Below are 21630 nucleotides of genomic sequence, written 5' to 3' on the forward strand. Positions count from 1 at the left end.
TTGATCAGTAAACATTGGCTATACCTAGTTGTATAATTAGGGCCCAATAAAAAGACATGGAACAAATAAACAAAAATCTTTTATTTTCATGACAAATACATTTTCTATTAAGGACTTTCAAAAGTAAAATAAATTGTAGTAAATATTTTTCCTGACTAGAGTTCCGCAGTGCATTTCGCAATTTCGACAAATACAAAACTAAGGACACATAACATAGATATTTTTGGATGACCAAGAATGTGTATGTTCAAGAGGTTCATACAGGTAAGAGCCAGTACAAACACAGAGGTGAAGTCAAAACAATTTCGCAACGGTTCATTATAGTCTACTTTATGACTTCTCCTTAGATGGAACATCATTCTGTATCTCCTGTGCCAGTCTCAGGTTCTGTGGTACCTTCTTTGGTGACATCCTTTAATTGGTCAGTGACATCTGAAGGTTCAGTAGGTGCCTCCTCCATTGGTTCCTCCACGGTCTCTATAGGATCCGGAGTGGGGTTTTCTTCCACTACTGGCAAATCCACCTGGTAGAAAACATAATTGATTAGAGTTATATTATACACACACACTATCTTTATGTAATAATATTTCAGCATGGCTTTTATACGTGCTATTTTGAGGGGAAGCTCAGTGACTGTAGATTATTCTGCTGGTTGTCAGTTGCAAGACACCAGTTGTGTCAATCTACACCTTTTCAAAACATTCCACATAAATACAACCAACTTCTGTAACGGCGACAAAAGGATGACAATAGTCTCGACTTACCTGTAAAGTGGTGTCTGCAGTTTCCTCTTGACAAGCGGGGGCCGTCTCTCCTTCCTCCATGGGCTCCTCTTCCTCTTTTTTACTTGGCAGATACTGCTGGAGTGCTGGCTCTGGATCTCTCAGCGGTACTGGAATAGGTTCTGCCCGTACTGGAGGGGTTGCAACAGGTGTGAAGGTTGCAACGGGTGTAATGGTTACATTGGCTGCGATGGTTGCAATGGGTGTCTCAACCTGTATGTAGTGAAAGAAGGGTGGTATAGAGAACAAAATCAAGTAAAAGACAGAGTTTAAACATGACAATTGTTAGTGACAGACATAGCCATCTGTTGTTTTTGTGCCCATTACCTGTCTCTCCAATACTACAGGCTGCATGGCCTCTGGTTCTGGCTGCTTGCTGTTGGCCTCCAGGACTGTCATGATGGAGGCGGGAATGTGGGCTTGCTGTAACAACAACCAGGGAAGGTTTTGTTATGAGAGACTGATAACATAAGGACACTGGATCAGTTTGATAAACAATAGACTTTCTTACACTGGTGCATTTCATTGGTATGAGCTTAAAATGTCTCCCACTAAAATAAAGAGATAACGTTAGCTAGCTACCTGGTGGGGGGTAAAAGAGTGTACGTGCTGTAGAAGAGGTTCCCTCATCTCCGGGCAGCGCTCAAACACACTGGTAAGCTGGGCTGGTGGGAGCTGCAGCAGCACGCTGTAGGACTGCGGCTTGGTCCTCTGGCAGCACTTCACAAAGCCCTCCCACACCTTAGGATACTTCCACACCTGCACAACAAACAGAGACACATATGTATATACAGTAGCAGTCAGAAGTTTGGACACACCTGCTCATTCAAGGGGTTCTCTTTATTTGTACTATTTTCTACATGGTAGACTAATAGTGAAGACATCAAAACTATGAAATCACACGTGGAATAATGTAGTAACCCCAAAAAAGTGTTAAACAAATCTAAATATATAGCATAGTCATTTACAACATTAACAATGTCCACTATATTTCTGACCAATTCTATGTTATTTTAATGGACAAAATATGCTTTTCTTTCAAAAACAAAGACACTTCTAAGTGACCACAAACCTTTGAATAGTAGTATATAAAAGTTTGTGGTCACTTAGAAATGTCCTTGTTTTTGAAAGAAAAGCACATATTTTGTCCATTAAAATAACATCAAATTGATCAGAAATACAGTGTAGACATTGTTAATGTTGTAAATGACTATTGTAGCTACAAACGGCTGATTTTTAATGGAATATCTACATAGGCATACAGAGGCCCATTATCAGCAACCATCACTCCTGTGTTTCAATGGCACGTTGTGTTAGGTAATCCAAGTTTATCATTTTAAAAGGCTAATTGATCATTACAAAACCCTTTTGCAATTATGTTAGCACAGCTGAAAACTGTTGTCCTGATTAAAGAAGCAATAAAACTGTCTTTCTTTAGACTAGTTGAGTATCTGGAGCATCAGCATTTGTGGGTTTGATTACAGGCTCAAAAGGGCCAGAAACAAAGATCTTTCTTCTGAAAATCGGCAGTCTATTCTTGGTCTGAGAAATGAAGGCTATTCTATGTGAGAAATTGGCAAGAAACTGAAGATCTCATACAACGCTGTGTACTACTCCCTTCACAGAACAGGGCAAATGGGCTCTAACCAGAATAGAAAGAGGAGTGGGAGGCCCTGGTCAGATGCCTCACAAGTCCTCAACTGGCAGCTTCATTAAATAGTACCCACAAAACACCAGTCTCAATGTCAACAGTTTAGAGGCGACTCCGGGATGCTGGCCTTCTAGGAAGAGTTGCAAAGCAAAAGCCATATCTCAGACTGGCCAATAAAAAATAAAAGATTACGATGGGCAAAAGAACACAGGCACTGGACAGAGGAACTGGCTCCTAGAAGGCCAGCATCCCAGAGTCGCCTCTTCACTGTTGATGTTGAGATTGGTGTTTTGCGGGTACTATTTAATGAAGCTGCCAGTTGAGGACTTGTGAGGCATCTGTTTCTAAAACTAGACATTCTAATGTACTTGTCCTTTTGCTCAGTTGGGCACCGGGGCCTCCCACTCCTCTTTCTATTCTGGTTTGACCCAGTTTGCGATGTTCTGTGGAGGAAGTAGTACTCAGTGTTGTACAAGATCTTCAGTTTCCTGGCAATTTCTCAGATGGAATAGCCTTCATTTCCCAGAACAAGAATTGACTGACGAGTTTCAGAAGAATATTATTGGTTTCTGTCCATTTTGAGCCTGTAATCGAACCCACAAATGCTGATCAATTGATGTTATTCTAATGGACAATTATTTTAGCTTTTCTTGCAAAAACAAGGAAATTCTGAAGTCACCCCAAACTTTTGAACGGTAGTGTATAATAACATATAGCAGGTTACCGGCATCCTGTGTTCTTAAACAGCAAAGCCGTCAAATCAAGTCTGTGTCTAAATGTTGAGTGCTAAGCAACTGAATGCTCAGTGTAGGAGAAACACTCCTAGTTTACTGACCTGCTTGACAATGAGTCGGGACAGGATGTTCATAACGAAGCCTCCCAGGCGGGGGTACATGCTGAGGGACTGGATAACTGTTCTCATCAGCAGAATGGGGAGAGGACTCTGCTCCATCAGCTGCTGCATTACCACAGCCAGGACCTCTGACGTGTACACATTCTTCTCCCCAAAACACAGGTTGGTGGCTGCAGACATGGACACACAAATAATACACTTTGATCAACTCAGACATGTTCCAACAGAAAAATATCACTGGTGACAATGTGTAACAGTGTACCAGAGAAAACAAAACTGAATGGTTGTTAGGTAGAAGACAACTTACCTTTTATGATGGACTTCATGTCACACTTTGTTGAGTCAACATTGTGTAAAGAAATTAGAAGCTCGCCAGGGGTGAGAGGAGACATTGAGGAACTACCCTCGCCTAGTAACGAGAGAAGACAAGTGTTATTACATGTCATTCACACTTGTGACATACAATCACTGTAAGATGTGATGGGATCTTACTATGCTGGGTGCCCAGGAGACGGTTGAAGACTTCCTTCACCACAATGGGGTTGAGCTTGATAAGCTTGGGAAGAGCCTGGGTCACCTCTTTCTGTACACAGAAACACAGCGAACTCTGTTTATGATATATCCTGATTGCCCAGTCACTTTAACCCCTACCCATATGTACACACTGTGTTACCTCAATCTCGTACCCCTGCACATTGACGAGGTACTGGTACTCCTTGTATATAGCTTTGTTATTGTTTCCATTGTTACCGTTTCCTTTTTTATTTAGCAAATACGTGTCTTACATTTTAATTCTGCATTGTTGGAACGGGCTTGTAAATAAGCATTTCACTGCAAAGTCCACACATGTTGTACTAGGCACAAGCGACCAATAAAATTTGATTTCATCAAATTAACACCGCTCCTGTTGTTTTAATGTCACAGTTATCTCCCTATTGTAGCACTTTGAGAAAGACACCATTGTTTTTTTGAGGAACTTACCTTTTCCAGGCCGTTGATGACAGGAATTAGGAAACGAACATCGGGCACTCGTTTGTGATACAGGTCCCTCACTCTCTCTACCAACTCTGGTGACGGAGGCACTAAGGAAAGACAAGAGTCCATGTAGAAGCTGACATTCCCGTCTCATCTCCCTTTTGCCAAACACACAGACCATCTGCGAATAAGCTGGGCAGTGGAGTGAAATACACTTTACCTTTATCAGTGAGAATGTGCAGGCAGCGAGTGACCAGAGTCTCTGCTCCTTTAGGACAGTTTTCAACCAACAGCAGAAGCTGTGGAGACTTCATCCCCATTCCACGGATCTATTGGGCAGGGAGAAAACTCACGAACACACACTGGTAGACAAGCAAGCCAAACGGCAGAGAGGACCAAAGACTGGTGCAGGGAGAGTGAAAGGAATTAGACAAAACTAAAGAGAGTGGGTAAGAAGAAGGGGCTTACTGGCTGCTCTATCACTCGAAGCACACTGCGCTTGATGTCGGCAATGGCTTCAGTGTAGACAGAGGCCAGCTCATGAACCAGGCGGTGGTTGAGAGGCAGAAGGGACAGGTAGAGGTACAGGCACTGCCTCACTGTGTCCTCTGTCCAGGGGGAGGCCACCTCTGTGGGAGTGAGAGGGACAAACAATTGTTAGGTCAGTGGGGAAGAGAGAGACATTGCCGTGTGTGTATAAAAGTTAAACTGGAAGTCAAACCTGTATCCTTGTCAGCCCCAAAAAGTAACGACGGAGGGTTAGGGTGTACGAGGAGCTGCATGTAGTTCAGGGCAAACTTCTCAATATAGTCCCTCAGCTGGTCTTTCTCATACATCCGCTTTATGAAGGACAGTGCATTGGAGCGCACCTGGACAGAAAACAGTTAACGAAAGAAAAACACAAGCCAGCAGCAACAGAGACTCAGTTTTGTTCATTTTACTACGTTACCTTCTCCTTTTCATGTGAGCTGAGATCCAGAAGCACATGGAGATACTGGAACTGCCTTGAGGGCCGTTTTACAATCAGCTCTTTTAGAGTAGTCATGCCGAGGTACACCCGCGACTGAAACGCATTCAACCAGAAAGGAAATCACTAGTGGCATGATGACAGAGCCGGTACGTCTGTTGAATTATTTGCTCAAGTTTAAAAGACCAATCAAATGTCATTACCTCATCTTCACAGTACCGTCGTATTACTTCCAAAGCAGACTCTGTAATTAACGGAGCCTCCAGCACAATCTTTGTGAAAAGCCTAGGAGAAGGGATAGAAATGGATAGGAAAGTGGATTAGATAATTGCTATTTGACTGCGGAGCCCTTTAGCTGGTGTCCACAGAAGAACAACGTAACTGTCCTCACCCATCCCTCTGCTCGGGCTTCTCCTGCAGGCCGGACAGTAGAGTGAAAAGGCAGTGGTCGTAGCTGTCCAACAAGCCAGTGGGCTGCTGACTGAGGTATGTGTTATACTCCTGGTAGAGAAGAGAGAAGGCCAGGTCGCTCCTGGTCCTAATGTCCTCCAGAATGAACTCCAGGACATCATCCTTCATCATCCCCTCAAACTGAGTCACAAGTCTGGACAGCAGCTTCACGCGCACCTGCCAGGAAGAGCACATATATATTTATATTCCGGACTCAGACATCACTCGTTCTAATATTTCTAGATTTCTTCATTTGAAGCAGTACAACTAATTATACTGTACTTCACCTCCAGCCAGTTCACCACTTATTCAAAACCAGATTCTGTACTCAAAATAGGGAGACCAAGATCCTTTTCTGGGGCATTGATAACAAAAAAAAAACCTTGCTTCAGGTATCATACACATAAGTATGTGATCTTGTGTTTAATCTCACTGTAGTACCATACCATTCTAATATTTCTAGATTTTTTTCATTTTTATTTGGGGGATTTGCATGCATTGTTAGATATTAATGCACGGTTGGAGCTAGGAACATAAGCATTTTGATACACCCACGATAACATCCGCAAAATGTGTACGAGGCCAATCAAATATGACATATGTCTACATCATAGACTTAAATAAGATGTTTGTCTCTTCCTATAGATGTTAGTTACTATGGAAATTGAGGCATTTTATTACTTCTCTACTGGAGAGGAATAATGTTTTGAAACACTCACATGGGCCATCCCACTCTGTGCTATAGCTTTTTCTGAGTGCAGGATGCGCTTGACAGCCATGTTGGTCAACTTTTCAAGCTGGGTGTCTGTCAAAGGCTGGATCACATCAGCTAATCTGAACACTTTCCTCTTCCCACTTGTCCCAGGTGTTCTAAAAAAAATCAAATCAAATGAAACAGTCAGAATGGTTAAATGGCAGGGTACTGGGTTTGCTTTTATGTGTGATAGTTGTACTGCTTCAGACTCACTTGATCTGTGTGGAGGGGAGGATGGGCTCAGGCAGCCTCTTGACCTGGGGGGCTTCCCCCGTTTCAGTTTGGCTCTTATCTCCATAGCCTCCTCCAACCACAGAGATGGCTTGACCCATAACTGGTACTTTACGCTTGATGAGCAGGTCTTTGGAGGACTCCCCTATGCCTTCATCCATGCCCTCCTCCTTTCCAGCTTTCTCATCTCGTGCTTTGCACTGCTCCAGTCCTAAGGGATAGATTGGAGAAGATTTTATTAGAATTAAGAATTTGGAGAACAGATTTTCAGAAATGAAAATCAACATTTCCATGTTTGAAATCTGTGAATTGGGTGGCCCATTATGCTCAGTCATTTTGCTATCTTTATTTCATTGTTCTAGTTCCTTCTCCCTCTCCCTTTAACCTGGTCCAACTCCCGCTGCTGTCATCTGAGTGGCCATCATTCTGGCCAAGTGTTTGATTTGGGCATCTGTTCCTGCAGACTCCACTGGCGTGTATGTGGCCTGGAAGGACGCTGGCATGACATCAGGCAAGTACACCATGCTGATTAGAACCTGTATGTGGAAGAGGAACACAAACATGAGAATGGCCCTCACATCCTCCAGGTGTCAAAAATGAATAAATCACATTCTACCACAGCAGTTTACCAGATTGGCCACGTTCTCTGGGGAGAGCAGGGGGCGCAAGAACTCTGCAGTGAGGTCGATGGCTGACTGGACTACTGGCACAGAGGAGGGCTTGGAGATGGAAGGGGGGGCTGGCTCTTCTTTATCTTCATCATCTTCTATAAGAGCGGGCTCTGAAAGTAAGACAACATTAGATTACAGATCTAGCATATGGAACCGCAGGTTGATTCTGGATTTATGGGGTGTGGGAGTCAACTAGGTACTTCTAAAAAAGGTATCAGTCTGAATGGTAACCGGTGCAATATCTTCACAACTAACCAATCTTGAGCTTTTTGCCCTCTGTGTATGGCTCATGGCGGGGCCTTTTGCGCGGTTCACGTGGGGCTGGCGTGTGACGGGTTATTTCATTCTGGGACATCCCCAGGTCTAGGAGCAGAGTGCTGATTTGTCCCTGGAACTCCAGGCTGCAGGGGTGCTTGAGCACTGCCATCAGGTGTAACTTTAGATTCTTGCGTACACTGCTCACCTGAGACTTGGCCAGTGTTGGGGGTAGGTTGGCTACAAAAACAAGTGAAATATGATTTAAATTATACTGAACTTCACCTCCATCCAGTTCACTTACTCAAAATCAGATTCTGTACTCAAAATAGGAGACCAAGATCAATTTCTAGGGCATCGATAAAGAAAGAAAAATGTACTTTGCTTCAAGTATCATACACATAAGCTTGAGATCTTGTGTTTAATCTCACTGTAGTACCATACTGACCATGCAGAGTCTCATAAGCCTGGACCACTTCAGACATAAACATAGGCCTCTGTCGGGCCAGTGTGGCCAGGGAACCCAGGGCTGTGGTCAGGTTGATGCTGGAGATAGCAGGGTGGACCATGAACTTCAGAAGCTGCTCCAGCGCAGACTTGCCCTCCCCACACAGGGTATCTTAGGAAGACATTGCAGACACTGTGTAAGGTGAATCAAGACATGTAGAGACAGCAATGCTACATTTAAGCAATAAAGCACGAGGGGGTGTGGTATATGGCCAATATATCACAGCTAAGTGATGTTCTTATGCACGAAGCAATGCGGAGTGCCTGGATACAGCCCTTAGCTGTGGTATATTGGCCATATACCACAAACCCCAGAGGTGCCTTATTGCTATTATAAACTGGTTACCAACATAATTAGAGCAGTAAAAATAAATGTTTTGTCATACGGTCTGTTATAAATTGGGTGGTTTGAGCCCTGAATGATGATTGGCTGAAAGCCGTGGTATATCAGACCATATACCACAGGTATGACAAAAGTTATTTTTACTGCTATAATTACGTTGATAAATAGTTTATAATAGCAATGCGTCGAGGATAACAGCAGCCCTTAGCCGTGGTATATTGGCCATATACACCACACCACCTCAGGCCTTATTGCTTAAATATACCACGGCTGTCAGCCAATCAGCATTCAGGGCTCAAACCACCCAGTTTATAATCCTGCACAACACATTGGGGGAAAACTCAACTGAAAATGTATGTATGTAAAGCTTTAAAATGTCCCGGTAAAGAAAATCATCCCCTCTCACCGTAGCGGATATAGGCATGGTCTTTGGAGATTTTATCCAGGCTGATGTCTCCCTCTTGGCGCTTGGGAGTGTCAGAGTCTGACGTCCTCGGTGAAAGAGTGATGATGAGAGACTCTGTGAACTTGATAGCATGAGTGCGGACTCCATCATTGTCAACTTCCAGCATAGCCAGAACTTCCTCCTTCATCTGAGTCACCATGTCCCAGCATGCTTCCTGCATGTCTGACATGGTCTTGGAACGCACAAACCACTGGCATAGAAAACAAACAAGCCTCAGTACAGCAACACACATGGGTACATAATATGGGTTGAATGGGATAACAATGAGAAGGCATTGATTAATGAAAGTGTGTACCTGCAGCGCCACTTTGTAGAGCTGAGTGAGTGTGAGGATAGCCTTCTTCACCACATTGACACTTTCGTCCTTCAGCAGCATGTTCAGGTTGGCAATCAGTTTAAGCAGGAGCTCGTTGTCCCTCTTACTGTTAAGACAAAAACAACCCAAGTTAAAAATATCACATTTATTGAACAAGACTATCGTGAACTTGATATTCTAACAACTGTTCTACATTTGTGTGTGTGTGCGACTGATGAACACTTACCATGCTTCCTCAATGAAGCCAATGACAAACTTTCTTACTTCCATTGACTTATCTGTTTGAAAGGCTATGATCTCCTACAGACACAGGGTGACAATGAGAGACAGAGAGAGAACACATTTTACACTTAAACAATAAGGCCTGATGGGGTGTGGTATATAGCCAATATAACACAGCTAAGGGCTGTTCTTATTCACGACGCAACGCAGAGTGCCTGGATATAGCCTTTAGCCGTGGTATATTGGCCATATATCCCAAACTCCAGAGGTGCCTTATTGCTATTATAAACTGGTTATACGGTCTGATATACCACAGCTTTCAGCGAAATTAGCATTCAGAGCTCGAACCACCCAGTTTATAAAAGTGCTTTTACAACTGGTGTTAACCTAGCTCAGAAACGCTTAACTTTGTTATATTATATCAAGGCGGAGTTGGTCGCACGGTTTGCTAGCAACAACATTGCGTCACCATCAGTCAATACTTGTAAAATGACAATTCTGAAAAAGCTTAACTGTACCTATGTTTCTCCGCAGTCCTTTCGCAGGGTGCTGAAATTCCTACTTTTAATAAAAACTTATTGAATACAACCAATGACTTTTTCCTCATGTGTGACAACTCAGCGCGAGTGCACGTGCCAATTGAATCTCAGCTTACATGGTGTCAAGGCCACTACGTCTCCAGTTGAGCAACACAAATTAGGAAAAAGTCAGTGGTATTCGATAAAAGTTATACAAGACAAACATAGGTACAGGTAAGCATTTTCAGAATTGACATTTTTACAAGTATCGACAGATGGTTCAATGTTCTTCCTAGCAAATTGTGCAACCAGTTATCAAAACTCAACTCCGCCCTCAATACAAGAGAATGGAGCTGAGCGTTCCTCGGCTAGTGGTAACCAAAATACATCTATAACTACATACTTACATCTAAGAAATTGTCAAGTAAAGAGGGGTCCTTGTTGATGATCAATTCCTGGACCTGAATAATGAAAAGACACTTTTAAATATTATATATTTAAAAATATATTTTTTACCTTTATTTAACTAGGCAAGTCAGTTAAGAACATTCGTACATTCTAACCACTAGACTACCTACTCTAACCACTAGACTACCTGTCGCCCCATATATATTACAGGTCTGAAGAAAAGGGTAGAATGTATAGCCGTCCTAACATTCCTATCTGATCCCTTGAAGGAGCTTATTACTGATGGCCTTATACTGGCCTGCCAGAGAGCTGATCACAAACCTGTTTGAGAACCGTGAGTTTGCTGTCTGTAGCAATAAGAGCTGCTTGGTTCAGGAGATCAACAACCTGTGGGTTGAGAACAGACAATCAGGTACATATGTTGGAACTATCAAACATAGATAATTTGACGCGATTTTATTCAAATATGGACCAAATCATTCCAAGGTTTGTTCGGGGATACCTTTTCACTGGTGGTCATATCGACAATAGCCGTGTCCTCGTCTTCATTGAAAAACTGTGATGCCACACTGGTCCTCACACCAGCACTTTCTCCGTTATTTGAGGCCATCTTCTAAATATACACGGAAACAAAGTTAAATTAAATAATAACATTACATGAACTTACTAGTTAGTTACATGCGATGCAAAAATAAGTGCAAACCCTGGCGCACTTTGGTTAGAAACACAACGTTAGCCGGCTATGCTAGTTAGGTGACGGAAGTTAGCCGTCACCTGCCCTGCAAAATAACTTTACTGACAACAACAATTTCAGCACAAAATGAGGAAAACACATTACCTTATTAGATCCTTTATTATTCATAAATTAAAATGAAATATTTGCACTGGTGTGACGAGTAACAAGGGCGCAACTTCGCTAATACACCGCCATATTTGGCGGAAGTACTAATAATGCAGCTGTGCAACAAAAGCTTCCATCGGCTGCAACAACAGTTGGGTGTTTTAAGTTCCCCTTTACGCATAACTAGATACATTTACCTAACAAATGGGCAAATATCTAGGATTTTAAACCCCTGAACCTATTATATACAGATGTTTTACTTATGTTTTTATGTGCAAAATTGTAGCCTATAGAAGGACACGTGAGGAAAATCCATACAACTTGTAAAGGGTTGCAAACTGTACATAAAAAAAACACTTGTCGGGATATTTACATTTAAAAAATACAGTACACCAAAGCCAACCCATTTCATCTGTCTGAACCATAGACCTAACATAATAACGCATCTATTTAATTGCTTGCAATAATTGTATTACGCTGTAACAAACAGCAACCCTTCCTCGCCCTCTGCTGCCTGTAGAGAGGCACAGCAACTGGAACACTGTTGTTCAAATATTACCTACAAGGCCTCTAGCCAATCACAGAGCAGACGGCAAGCGCTAACCTTTTCTGGCTACAACAGAATCGTCCATTTTGTTTCAGTTGAGTTGGTCGCTGCATGAATCAAGCAAGGAAATTATAAGAGTGAGAAAAGAGGTTAGTAATGTACGCTAGTGTATTTTGAATGTAAACTCGCATGATTTACAAATAGTAGCGACGCTAGCTATCATGCACATTTGTTTGTATGCAGCTAGCTAGCTATGACGTTTCAGAATCCGTTGTTTTGGTGTCCGACCTTAGGTGACTATCCTGTAAAAATGTGCCTAGTTGCTAATGCTAACTACCGGTAGTTGGTAAGCAATACCGGCGTAGCAAATACCGTAGTGAAGTCTATAATGTAACTAGGAACTAGCTAGTTTTATGAAAACTGTTGGCTTTGGACCTATGCGTTGTTTTGCCGGGGGTTTTATGTTTCTGTTAACAGGAGCGATGCCCATGTAAGATTTTGTAATGCAACGAAATGGCTACAGTAGCAAACATTGCCAATGCTAGACGTCTACTAAACTACATTCCTTGTCTGTAAACTAATTTCTTACAGATTGGAATTTCTGATCACTGAATAAGTTGCATGAAAGATGAGTGGAATCAATGTGAAGAAGCTCAAAGTCAATGAGCTGAAAGAGGAACTTCAGCAGCGAGGCCTGGATACTCGTGGGCTGAAGGCGGATCTTGTCATAAGGTTGCAATCAGCACTTGAGGCCGAGGCTGCAGGTGAAGAGGGCGGGCCACCGACTGCTGATGTTGGGGGGGATGAGGAACACGATATTGGCGCAGATGGCGACGACTACTCAGATGAAGGTAAACAAATATTTAGGGGTTTCTATGTGTATGTAGACAGTTGTACGATTTCATTGGTAGAGCCACGTTGACTGTTGTTCACAGATTTTCCGTTTTTAAATGGGGCTGGTACTGTTTGTTTCAACGTGACTAGTGGGCTGTCAATTGTAAACATGCGGATGAAACTGCTGTTATACCAAAGTTGTAAATCAAGCAGGTTGTGATACTGACACTATGTTTTCCATACTAGTTAAAGATGATGGGGAAGAAGACCAAGATGGTGAGGACGATGAAGTACAGTTTGTCCCGCAGGCTAAAGAAGAAAAGTTTAATGAGGAGAAAGGTGATGGTGAACATAGTGAAGATGAGCAGGAAGAAGACAGCCGGGATGGGGCACAGGAAGACAGCCGAGAAGGGGCACAGGTGTTAGAACCAGAGAGAGCAGAACCAGAGATGGAGGAACCAGAGCCACCACAACCAGAACCTGTGCAACCAGTACTTGTGCAATCAGAGCCACCACAACCAGAGGCTATGAAACCTGAATCAGTGCAACCTAAGCCAGTGGACCCAGCATCAATTGAGCCTGAAGCAAAGTGTGTGGAGATGTCTGAAATTAAGTCAGGTCAGTAATAACATAACTCAAATGAACAGATTAGTGCTTAGTATATTCTCTTAATTCACCCTGCTGCTCACGCTGTAATTATTGACAACATTGTCCTCTTTGGTGCAGATGAGTTTGTGATGAAAGCAGATTTGAAAAAAGAGGCAGATGAACCTCTGCAGCAGGAGCAGTTGAAGAAGGAGCCAAAGCAGCCAGAGGCACATCTTCCAGATGCTGCCAATGAATGCGAGGCCATGGAGGCTGAGCAGGTGAGCCAAGCAAAAACGGAGGATGACCGATGCAACCGTAAGAGGCCATACGATGAAGGCCGTGGCTATGGCTATTATGAACACCGAGAGGAAAGAAGGTAAGTGTGGGGGAACAGGTTTGAAAACTACTTCACTAAAGTGCCTTGAAAACATTCTTCTGAACTATAGCCCTAGCTTATGCTCCACGCTCTCGCGCACACAGGGCACGTTCTCCACAGCCCCCAGCAGAGGAAGAGGAAGAAGATTTTGATGACACTCTTGTGGCTATTGATACGTGTAAGTGAAAGTACTATGTTTGTTTTGTGATGGTAGTAGGATTTGTGTTGAATGGTTTATTGTGTGCATTAACAACATACAGTTGAAGTCGGAAGTTTACATACACTTAGGCCGGAGTCATTAAAACTTGTTTTTCAACCACTCCACAAATTTCTTGTTAACAAACTATAGTTTTGGCAAGTCGGTTAGGACATCTACTTTGTGCATGACACAAGTCATTTTTCCAACAATTGTTTACAGACAGATTATTTCACTTATATTTCACTGTATCACAATTCCAGTGGGTCAGAAGTTTACATACACTAAGTTGACTGTGCCTTTAAACAGCTTGGAAAATTCCAGAAAATTGTGTCGTGGCTTTTAGAAGCTTCTGATAGGCTAATTGACATCATTTGAGTCAATTGGAGGTGTACCTGTGGATGTATTTCATGGCCTACCTTCAAACTCAATGTCTCTTTGCTTGACATCATGGGAAAATCAAAAGAAATCAGCCAAGACCTCAGAAAAAATATTGTAGACCTCCACAAGTCTGGTTCATCCAAACGCCTGAAGGTACCACGTTCATCTGTACAAACAATAGTACGCAAGTATAAACACAATGGGACCACAGCAGTCATACCGCTCAGGAAGGAGACGTGTTCTGTCTCCTAGAGATTAAAGTACTTTGGTGCGAAAAGTGCAAATCAATCTCGGAACAACAGCAAAGGACCTTGTGAAGATGCTGGAGGAAACGGGTACAAAAGCATCTATATTGACAGTAAACGAGTCCTATATCGACATAACCTGAAAGGCCGTTCAGCAAGGAAGAAGCCACTGCTCCACAACCGCCATAAAAAGCCAGACTACGGTTTGCACATGGAGACAAAGATTACTTTTTGGAGAAATGTCCTCTGGTCCGATGAAACAAAAATAGAACTGTTTGGCCATAATGACCATCGTTCTGTTTGGAGGGAAAAGGGGGAGGTTTGCAAGCCAAAGAACACCATCCCAACCGTGAAGCACGGGGGTGGCAACATCATGTTGGGGGGGTGCTTTGCTGCAGGAGGGACTGGTGCACTTCACAAAATAGATGGCATCATGAGGAGGGAAATTTATGTGGATATATTGATATAACATCTCAAGACGTCAGTCAGGAAGTTAAAGCTTGGTCGCAAATGGGTCTTCCAAATGGACAGTGACCCCAAGCATAAGGACAACAAAGTCAAGGTATTGGCGTGGCCATCACAAAGCCCTGACCTCTATAGAAAATGTGTTGGCAGAACTGAAAAGGCGTGTGCGAGCAAGGAGGCCTACAAACCTGCCTCCGTTACACCAACTGTCAGGAGGAATGGGCCAAAATTCACCCAACTTAGTGTGGGAAGCTTGTGGAAGGCTATCTGAAATGTTTGACCCAAGTTAAGCAATTTTAAGGCAATGCTATCAAATACTAATTGAGTGTATGTGAACTTTTGACCCACTGGGAATGTGATGAAAGAAATAAAAGCTGAAATAAATCTTTCTCTCTATTATTCTGACATTTCACATTGTTAAAATAAAGTGGTGATCCTAACTGACCTAAGACAGGGCATTTTTACTATGATTAAATGTCAGGAATTGTGAAAAACTGAGTTTAAATGTTTTTGGCTAAGGTGTATGTCAACTTCTGTCTTCAACTTTATTTACTTACTTTTGGGGGTATGGTTTTGTTTTTCACAGATAATTGCGATCTGCACTTCAAGGTATCACGTGACCGGTATAGTGGATACCCGCTCACCATCGAAGGTTTTGCATACCTGTGGTCAGGTGCACGAGCTTCCTATGGTGTCAACAAAGGGCAAGTCTGCTTTGAAATGAAGGTATTTCCTGTTTAAATGAAGTTGCATTTCACTTAGGCGCTTTGTAGATGGAATATTCAGGTTGTGTTTTCCGATTGAGGGGTCTCATCGGTTTGAGTAAATATGAATTTGGTGCATGTTTTGTTATCCAGATAAACGAGGAGATCTCTGTGAAGCACCTTCCCAGCAGTGAGCCTGATCCACATGTAGTGCGCATTGGCTGGTCCTTGGATACCTGCAACACCCAGCTCGGTCAGTTTGTGAAAATGCTTCTGTACTTGATTTTGGATTATCTCATTGTTATTGAATATTTTATGCGATTTGAAACTAACAAAAACTCATTGTTTTTGACTCTATACCAGGTGAAGAACATTTCTCTTATGGCTATGGAGGAACTGGCAAGAAATCTTCAAATTGTAAATTTGAGGATTACGGGGAAAAGTTTAGTGAAAATGATGTCCTTGGATGCTACATTGTAAGTATTTGTGATAGTACAGAAGATTCACTTAGATTCATCTGCCTAATAAAAGCTGAGTACTCAATAAGCCTAAATGTTTTCCTCTCCATGTCTGGTTCAGGACTTCGATAGCGGTGAGGAAGTGGAGATGGCCTTCTCAAAGAACGGCAAGTGGCTGGATGTGGCCTTCCGTGTGTCACGGGAGGAGTTAGCTAAACAGCCACTCTTTCCCCACGTTCTTGTGAAGAACTGTGCAATTGAATTTAACTTCGGCCAGAAAGAGGAGCCCTTCTTCCCCCTGCCTGAGGGATACACCTTCATTCAGAACGTCCCTCTGGAAAACAGGATACGGGGAACAGTTGGGCCTGCAACCAAGGCTGACTGTGAGGTGAGTGTCTGCTGTATTGGTTCATTGAGTGGATTGTTGATTTGGATCATAAGACTAGATTCCTTCTGTCGTCAGTAGCTGTGAGATGCCAGGACTAATTCCTCATGTTTGTCTCTTGTTTTTACCTCAGCTCTTGATGATGGTTGGCCTGCCTGCATCTGGGAAAACCACCTGGGCCTCAAAACACGCGACAGAGCACCCTGCAAAGAAATACAACATCCTCGGCACCAATGCCATAATGGAGAAGATGAAGGTCAGTTATCTTTGTTTGAACACAGAATCCTTCAGTTTTGGGCTTCAGTGTCAAGTTCTCCACTAACGTAATGAAAACCTCCACCCTCAGGTGATGGGACTGCGTCGTCAGAAGAACTATGCTGGTCGCTGGGATGTCCTGATCCAGCAGGCCACACAGTGTCTGAACAGGTTGATCCAGATTGCTGCCCGCAAGAAGCGTAACTACATCCTGGATCAGGTATCTACTTTCTGATTTCTCACCCCATTCTATGTTAATGTGCTCAACCTCCCGCCCACTGCTGTTCACTGATGCACATGTCCATTAATGCACTCTTTGATATACTGTCTCTAGTGTAGAAGCCTTGATCAACAACTCATGGAAGTTATCACACTTTTCATTGTCCTGAACATGCTGCTGAAATCATTATTTCTGTTTTCGCTTAAATGAAAGCAGTATTGACATTGTATGTTTTTACTCAATATTTTTTATTTCCTCTCTGTATGTCCTGTTGAAAAAGAGCTCTAAGCTGTACAAATAGTCCATGTCTATAATAAGATGTTGAAAAACAAGTAAACACTGCCGGGTGGTGAGTAAGAAATACACCTTCTGTTGTTCGTTAACTGTAAGATTAGTTCAAGTTCAAACTCACATCACCTTTGATGTAAGATAGCTGATTTATACATACAGACAGCATATGGAACTTTTGAATGTTGTATGTAAAATGAATAAAACATTAAGGTAAGTGAAAACTAACATGTTTGAATTTTCAGGGCGTTTGCTCAAGTTACTCAAGGTAGGTAAGGTCTTGGACATTCTTATGGATGCCATGGAAATAGTGAGTATTGACAGGTAGGTAGTGTATGTTGTTATTGTCATGACAGATGGACTATTGACAAACAGGTAAGTTCTGGTAAGTAAATAGGGGGACCCTGTTATTGTAGGCAAGATATTACACAGCTTTATAAACTATGAATTGTTCGTTTATTCAGCCAGTTACATTAAATCAATGACCGCACAGAGAATAGTTTGAAAAGCAGTACATTGATTGCCCTAAAAGGGTTTACCTGGAGACAATTCAATTGATTTTCCAGATGTTTTTCTTCTGTTAATTGTATGAAAGTGAATGTGAGCTCTGTGGAAGAAGCGATTAACGGGAACATGCATCTATTTGCTCAAGCTTGTAAGAGTGAGCTGTCAATATGGCAAAAATAGATTCAAAGATGGAACATATTTAAAGATTCTACTATTTTTTTTGTAATGTAGTATTTTGCATTTTAAGTAGCTAACGTTCTTAGCTCTTCATTGGAAATGTTGACCGGTTGAGAACTTGCGAGAATTAACCCAATAGATGACTAACATGGGTCCCCAAAGTTCTTTCTCACAGGAAATGCATTCCAGACACAACGGTAAGTTGTGAGAGACAACCATATGTAGTTCCAGAACAGTAAATATAGGCATGAAGGAAAAAAACTCTCACTTTCATCATTGCAGGAATCCAATTTCCCTCCTATGGAACGCAAAGCTGTAACAAAACCAGACAAGTGAACAATAATGAACAGCTTCTACTTCTTTCTTGTCAACTTTGCTAGACAAATGTATATGGATCAGCCCAGAGACGAAAAATGCGTCCTTTTGAAGGTTTTCAACGCAAGGCTATTGTAATTTGTCCCACGGACGAGGATTTAAAAGAGCGAACGTTAAAGCGAACTGATGAGGAAGGGAAGGATGTGCCCGATCATGCCGTATTAGAAATGAAAGGTAGGAATTCCATGGATAACAAAATTTAAAAAGACAATGCATTTCCTATGTATTTTTTTATTTTTTATTTTATGGAAACTTGGAAGATCCCAACCGTCCCCTTCCCCTCAGAGAGCTATTCCCACTTTCCCCCTATCATCCATCATTCTCTTATTTGAACCATTTCTGTCAAACTTCTCGTTCCTCTATTTAGCACTGCAAACTCAGGGTGACGTCCATTTCAAGTGTTGGTTTTGATTCTGACCCTTGAAGGATGAGATTTTAATAAGAGTATCAATTTAAATTTTAAACAAAACCATTGGCAGTGCAATTTCCATAACCAAGGGAGGAAATATTGAACATTTATCACTTAAGAACTGAGGACATACATACGTCCATAGGCTATGCTCCCATAGGCTATGCTTGTGATTTGCAGTTGCAAACTTTCCCCTATCTACATATCCATAACTCTCTTTAGTTTTGCTATTTTATTTTTCTCTATTTCCTTGTCCTCCCTAAACTGGAGCAAATTCTCCCCTGTCCCTTGAGGTAATGTTTTGCTCCAATTCTGGTGCAACTCCACTCTCTCCCCCACTTCCCTCTTTCCCTTTCTACCCCTTCCTATTATTGTCTATCAGATAGTAATAATGATTTTCTTTGTCTTTCGACGGCGCCGCTATACTCGTCCTGACAACGTCCAACCCCTGTGCTTCCTGTAGCCAACTTTGTGCTCCCAGAAGCTGGTGAGTTTCTTGACAACGTGACTTTCATCGAGCTTCAAAAAGAAGAGGCTGACACGCTGGTGAAGCAGTACAACGAGGAGGGCCGCAAAGCCGGCCCACCCCCTGACAAACGCTTCGACAACCGCCAGGGAGGTTTCCGTGGTCGCGATGCACCTTATCAGCGCTATGACAACCGTGGTGGCTCCCAAGGAGGAAGGGGAGGCTACCAGAGTCGTGGTGGACCCCAAGGTGGCAACTTCAGAGGAGGTGAGGAGCAAGGATTATTTTTCTAAATTTGTGTTATGAGCCTACTTAACTTCCTGCCCTTTATACATGACAGGCTATAACCGTGGAGGCTACCAGCAGAACCGTTGGGGAGGCAACCGGGATGGCGCAGCAGGAGGGCAACATGGCTACAACCGCAACCAACAATCTGGAGGGAGCTACAATCAACACCGCCAGGGACAATATAACAAGGGAGCCACTGGCAGTTACAGCCAAGGACAGGTAAGCTGTCTTAATATATTGGTTACTTTGTTTTTTAAGGGGAGTCTTCACACATTTTTCAACTTCATATTCATCGTCTCCAGTACCACCCCAACATCAACATGTGAAAATGCTGTGTTTATGTTTTGTAGTAAAACGAATAATGACATCATCAACTAATTAGTAGGCAATGCCCACTCACAATTGGTCAAAGTCACACGACTCGCACTCATGATGTAAATGAAAACACTTGTCTTCCTATCTCTTTTTACAACAAAACATAGAAATGCACCATTGTCACACGTTGATGTTGGGGTGGTGCTGGAGACAATGAATATGAAGTTGCAAAATGTTGGTGTTTCCCTTTAATGGCATCTCCTTATATGTGGTTCTTCCTCTGTCAACACTTCACCAGTCTTTCCAACTTTCTGACATTGTATGTGTTAACTATAGCCACAGACATACAATCAGGGCTATAATCAAGGCTACAATCAAGGCAACTACAACCAAGGTTACAACTACGGCAGCTACAGCCAGTACCCAGGTTACAGCCAGAGCTATAGCCAAACTCCTGCTGCTCCTGCTGCCGCTGCTGCTGCTCCTGCCGCCACTGGACAGACCTACAGCCAGCAGCAGCAGAACTACAACCAGCAGTATCAACAGGTGACTAGCTAGTTTCTTATCAATGTTAACCTGTCACCGGTCTAAAACTCACCTCATAATGTCTTGCTCTCTTTCCCTCTGATCCAGTATGCACAGCAGTGGCAGCAGTATTACCAGAACCAGAGCCAATGGAATCAGTACTACAGCCAATACGGCAACTATGGCAACTACAGCCAGGGTTCTCAGGGCTCCCAGGGCACGCAGTAGGCCTACAGTAGTGCACTGATGAGACGGATCCATTCCCTGAGCAGCATTCCATTGCTTATCCTGCCTGCAGGCTACACCTGTCTTTTCGTCCTCATCTCCTTAATGATTAGTCTTCCCTTTCTTATAGCTAACATTTTCAAGGTTTTCTTTTCAGGGTCTAGTGGTTTTTCTCCCTGCCTTTCTGGTATAGGATTTATTTTTTCATGTCACGCCACAACATTAGCATTGTTTTTGCAGTAGGTCCTGCAACCATTTAGTAACATTAAGCTTATTTGTCTTGCCTGTTTGTAGACCCTGGCTATTTTAAATGAGCAACAGTGGTGTAGTTTAACATGCATATGTAGTACACTTTTCAGTGTTGTGCAGTGAATGTTTATTAGAGCTCATAAAAGGTAGCTGGGATTTGCATGTGTACATTTCAATGTGTTTTTAAGAGAGATGGAAGATTGTAGGAGAACATTTTGTTTTTGTTTTAATATTTTGCTGTTTACGTGTCATTTTTAGTTTTAGATGTTAGATCAAAGAACCATACATTTTAAAGAAATTGGTGTAGAGTCTGGACTAATTATATATATAAAAAAAAAAATGTATCTTCAACTGTTGAGGTTTTGATTTAATCCATTAATATTTTGCCCATATTTATTGAAATTAAAGTCTTGAAGACAAACATTTTGATTACTTTTTTCTATAACCTGTATAAAGAGAGCTTGTAAAACAACATTTACCAAAATGTATTGTTTCACACCATTTAAAACGTTCTGTAACAGTGGTGGTCATCTATTGTCCCTCCAACTTGTTTTTCCAATCTTTGTGATCATTAACTAGTTTCATGTGTGGTTGTAAAACTTTTTTATACCATATACCATGTATGTAAAACAGTATCTGCATGTGGTTCTGTGTTAAATCAAAACTTACTCTTTTTGTATTTGAGAATAAAATCTGAAGACTTTGTCTCTAGTTTATATTATTTTTTCTGTCTTGTTTCTTGATTACTGGTCACAAGTTGATTTTAATTATGAATCATTATAAGACATACATAGCTATAACAACAGATACGGTTAATTAACCCCTTTCGGCTGTGGCTATAACCTTTGAAACCTGTTTTAAGGGCACAGTGTAAAGGAGTAAAACATATATTGCAAAATAACACCTTTAGGTAACTGATATTACGATAAATGCCCCAATGCA

At 42.1% G+C, this 21630-nt stretch overlaps 2 protein-coding genes across 3 annotated transcripts; one reads left to right on the forward strand and one right to left on the reverse strand.

Moving 5' to 3' along the window:
* Positions 1-66: 66 nt before the first annotated feature.
* Positions 67-11369, reverse strand: sympk (symplekin). Of its 2 annotated transcripts, none has more exons than XM_021591323.2 (27): positions 11208-11369; positions 10872-10982; positions 10691-10756; positions 10369-10422; positions 9448-9521; positions 9201-9327; positions 8846-9095; positions 8038-8208; positions 7590-7829; positions 7293-7444; positions 7049-7199; positions 6646-6874; positions 6398-6548; positions 5620-5855; positions 5432-5513; positions 5211-5324; positions 4983-5130; positions 4730-4890; positions 4482-4590; positions 4268-4368; positions 3779-3869; positions 3594-3695; positions 3269-3456; positions 1365-1541; positions 1110-1205; positions 765-995; positions 67-523 (listed from the first exon to the last, which is right to left on the reverse strand). In XM_021591323.2, exons 1-27 carry the CDS (start codon positions 11229-11231, stop codon positions 356-358), a joined length of 3804 nt encoding a protein of 1267 aa, XP_021446998.2. In that variant the 5' UTR covers positions 11232-11369; the 3' UTR covers positions 67-355. The 2 variants fall into 2 exon arrangements, with proteins under 2 accessions (XP_021446998.2, XP_021446999.2); XM_021591324.2 differs by having other exon boundaries at positions 10872-10979; positions 11208-11362.
* A 384-nt stretch (positions 11370-11753) lies between these two features.
* Positions 11754-21393, forward strand: hnrnpul1l (heterogeneous nuclear ribonucleoprotein U-like 1 like). Its single transcript, XM_021591325.2, has 16 exons — positions 11754-11906; positions 12349-12608; positions 12838-13209; positions 13318-13555; positions 13660-13733; positions 15429-15568; positions 15700-15799; positions 15910-16022; positions 16126-16392; positions 16523-16645; positions 16736-16864; positions 18217-18385; positions 19084-19353; positions 19427-19593; positions 20026-20235; positions 20323-21393. The coding sequence occupies exons 2-16, from the start codon at positions 12386-12388 to the stop codon at positions 20440-20442; spliced, it is 2715 nt and encodes a 904-aa protein (XP_021447000.2). The 5' UTR covers positions 11754-11906; positions 12349-12385; the 3' UTR covers positions 20443-21393.
* Positions 21394-21630: the final 237 nt, after the last annotated feature.

This window comes from Oncorhynchus mykiss, chromosome Y (genome assembly GCF_013265735.2).
Source record: "Oncorhynchus mykiss isolate Arlee chromosome Y, USDA_OmykA_1.1, whole genome shotgun sequence".
NCBI classification, from domain to species: domain Eukaryota; kingdom Metazoa; phylum Chordata; class Actinopteri; order Salmoniformes; family Salmonidae; genus Oncorhynchus; species Oncorhynchus mykiss.